This window comes from Triticum aestivum, chromosome 7D, assembly GCF_018294505.1.
Source record: "Triticum aestivum cultivar Chinese Spring chromosome 7D, IWGSC CS RefSeq v2.1, whole genome shotgun sequence".
NCBI classification, from domain to species: Eukaryota; Viridiplantae; Streptophyta; class Magnoliopsida; order Poales; family Poaceae; genus Triticum; species Triticum aestivum.
The window spans coordinates 547,481,334-547,484,771 of NC_057814.1; the positions used below are offsets into that span (position 1 = coordinate 547,481,334).

A 3,438-nucleotide genomic window follows, 5' to 3' on the forward strand; every position below is an offset into this window, starting at 1 on the left:
AAGGGCATCACTGACAAGTATTCGACTCCTTGTTCGCCTGCTGACAAGGAGCACCTAGGCTGAAGCAGCAGTAAGTTACATACAAGTACCATTAATACAATATGTGCGGGTATCTCCTTATAAAGTTTTTACATCTTTTACATTACCTGTATGATGAACTGTTAACTGCTAGTACTTTCCTTCAGTGTGTCTGTATTACCAGGGCTCTCTCCACATGTGGTTCCAATCAAAATAGCTAAAGTTGTTTATTTTCTGACAGTGACTGCTATAACAGCAGAGAGACTTGTACTTGAATACATATTGGTAGTAGGATAAAATAAGTTCAACATGACCAACCATACTTACCCAGCAACCCGCGTATTCTTGTAGGTATCCTTCTCTCAAGAGTTGACTTATAATTTTATCATTTGCAGTACACATCCAGTTTCAACTAATTGCAGAAACTTCAAATTAGCTGATTGCACCCATTTGCATGCCTTCTGACTAAGTCACTGCTCCTCTTCAGTCTTCAGCTTCCAAAAATATAGCTTTCCTCATAATAAGAGGAAATCTTAGCTACCTATTTGCACATGTTCATCCAGTTTACATAAGGCGACGAGCCATCGAGTACCGCACCACCATCCAATTCCTGTTTTCCTCATGGCTTCAGTACTAAAAATCTCAGGCGGCTTTTAGTAGTGTTCAGAGCAGTACAACTAGCCAGATGGTTTTCAGGCGAGATTCTTGAGAACACCATGCAAGAACTCCCTTCCTCGCCCAGAAACAGCAAAAGTTTATCCATGCCTTTCCTTGGGCTTGCTGCTGTCCTCCTGCTCTTCTTTGCCTCTCATACCAGCTCCTGCACGGAGCAGGAGAGTAGCTCTCTCATCAACTTCCTAGATGGGCTCATGCCAGATGGCAACGGTGGTCTCAACGATTCATGGGTGAATGGCACAGACTGCTGCAAATGGGAAGGCATAATCTGCAGCAGCGATGGGACAGTCACAGATGTCTTGCTGGCCACCAGAGGTCTCAAAGGGGGCATCTCGCCATCCCTCGTCAATCTTACAGGCCTGTTGCACCTCAACCTGTCCCAGAATTCGCTCGAAGGCAGTCTACCAACAGAATTAGTTTTCTCCAGAAGCATTATTGGCCTCGACATCAGCTTCAACCGCCTCGAAGGTCATCTACAAGAGATGCAATCCTCAAATCCCAGCTTTCCTCTCCAGGTACTGAACATCTCAAGCAATTTCTTCATGGGACAGTTCCCAAAAACAGCATGGGAGGTAATGAAGAACCTGGTTGCTCTTAATGCAAGCAATAACAGCTTTACAGGACAAATACCATCCTTTCTCTGCATCAATGCCCCATCATTTGCCATGCTCGACCTGTCATATAACCAATTCAGCGGCAATATTTCTCTGGGGCTTGGAAGTTGCTCTATGCCGAGAGTGCTCAAAGCTGGCCACAACAACCTTACTGGAGCTCTCCCTGACGGACTCTTCAATGCTACCTCACTGGACCACCTCTCTTTAGCCAACAATGGTTTGCCAGGAGTTCTTGATGGTTCCAACATAGTCAAATTAAGCAGTCTGACTGTCCTTGATCTTGGATCGACTGGTCTCAGTGGCAAGATTTCAGATTCTGTCGGCCAGCAAAGAAGATTAAAGAAACTCTACTTGGATAATAACAGTATGTCTGGTGAACTGCCATTGGCCCTTGGTAACTGTTCAAATCTCGGATACATTACCCTCAGAAACAACAGTTTTACCGGGGATCCTAGCAAAGTGAATTTCACCATGTTGGATCTGAGGACAGCTGATTTTTCAATGAACAACTTCACTGGTACAATTCCTGAAAGTATCTACTCATACAGCAACCTAGTTGTGTTGCGCTTGGCTTTCAATAAATTTCATGGCCAGTTCTCACCAAGCATTGGAAATCTCAGGTCCCTCTCCTTCTTTTCAATTACCGGCAACTCTTTTACAAATATCACAAATGCACTTAAGATGCTCAATAGCTGCAAGAATCTCACCTCCCTGATGATGGGAACCAATTTCAAGGGTGAAACCATACCACATGATGAAACATTTGATGGTTTTGAGGATCTTCAGGTATTGACCATAGATGATTGCCCATTGACCGGGCAAATCCCTCTTTGGATATCAAAGCTTGCAAAATTGGAGGTGCTAGATTTATCATTAAATCAACTCACTGGACAAATACCATCCTGGATTGATGGACTAGGCTTCCTGTTCTTTCTAGATATATCAAGCAACAAACTTACAGGGGATATACCAGCTGCATTGACAAAGATGCCGATGTTACTATCAGAGAGAAATGCTGCCAAGTTGGACACAAGGTTCCTTGAGTTGCCTGTATTTTTTACGCCATCACGTCAATACTGGACGGTCGGTGCTTTTCCCGGCAAATTGTGTCTGGACAACAATAATTTCACTGGTGTAATTCCCCCTGAGATTGGTGAGCTAAAAATGCTTGACATCCTGAATTTAAGCTCCAACAGCTTAACTGGTGAAATACCACAAGAAATCTGCAACCTCACAAACCTGCAAATGCTTGATCTGTCGAACAACCAGCTCACAGGTGCAATACCATCTGCACTGAATGGACTGCACTTCCTTTCTAGATTTAATGTTTCTAACAACAAACTAGAAGGGGAAGTTCCAAGTGGAGGACAGTTTGATTCTTTTTCAAATTGTAGCTACAGTGGGAATCCAAAGCTATGCGGACCTATGATCAGCAATGACTGCAACTCAAGAACATTTTCAGCCTCTGGGAAGCGACGGAACAACTTGCGTCATGCATTAGTTATTGGAATCACCGTGGGGGATTCATTGCTCTTATTTTGCTTGCATGCTTCCTTATTGCAAGGTTAGCATATGATGACCACACTGAAAATGTGGTTCCCCTTCGCAGCAGGCGGTGATGGAGATCTTAAGTTCTCAGCAGACGTGGTGCTGAAGATCTGATGCTTTGAACATTGTGCTTTTCTTCCCTCCTGTACTAAGACATGGCTTAAGTCTACATTGTTTGCCAGGACTTTACGCACATCATTCCGAGTTTGCCTCTGCTATGCAAATATAGAAGATATTAGATTTCATGGGCCTCGATCTAGGGTGTAATGTAGTTTCTCCCGCAAAAAAAAAAGATCTAGGGTGTAATGTAGTTTCTCCACGCATGTCATCAAATATTCTAAAGAAGATAAATGTATAAATCCTCTAGTGCCCTCAACGTTTTTCCACAGAAATGAGTCTGACCAAAAACTTTATAGTGGGGGGTTTGGCTACACGCCTACACTAGGAGCCTAATGTAACAAATGAGGATAGAGTGCTCCGACTCAGAAGCTTGAGCTCGAGAACTTGATTCCGACGCCGTACCGAGGCGGCGCCGCAAGGGCGGCCCGAGCGGTGGCGTCCCCGTCGGCCGGCGCGGACGTGT

At 44.3% G+C, this 3,438-nt stretch overlaps 1 protein-coding gene across 1 annotated transcript; it reads left to right on the forward strand.

The window, feature by feature from the left end:
- Positions 1-647: 647 nt before the first annotated feature.
- Positions 648-2,944, forward strand: LOC123166312 (tyrosine-sulfated glycopeptide receptor 1-like). The gene has a single exon (XM_044584094.1). It carries the CDS (start codon positions 735-737, stop codon positions 2,874-2,876), a length of 2,142 nt encoding a protein of 713 aa, XP_044440029.1. The 5' UTR covers positions 648-734; the 3' UTR covers positions 2,877-2,944.
- The last annotated feature ends 494 nt before the right edge of the window (positions 2,945-3,438 follow it).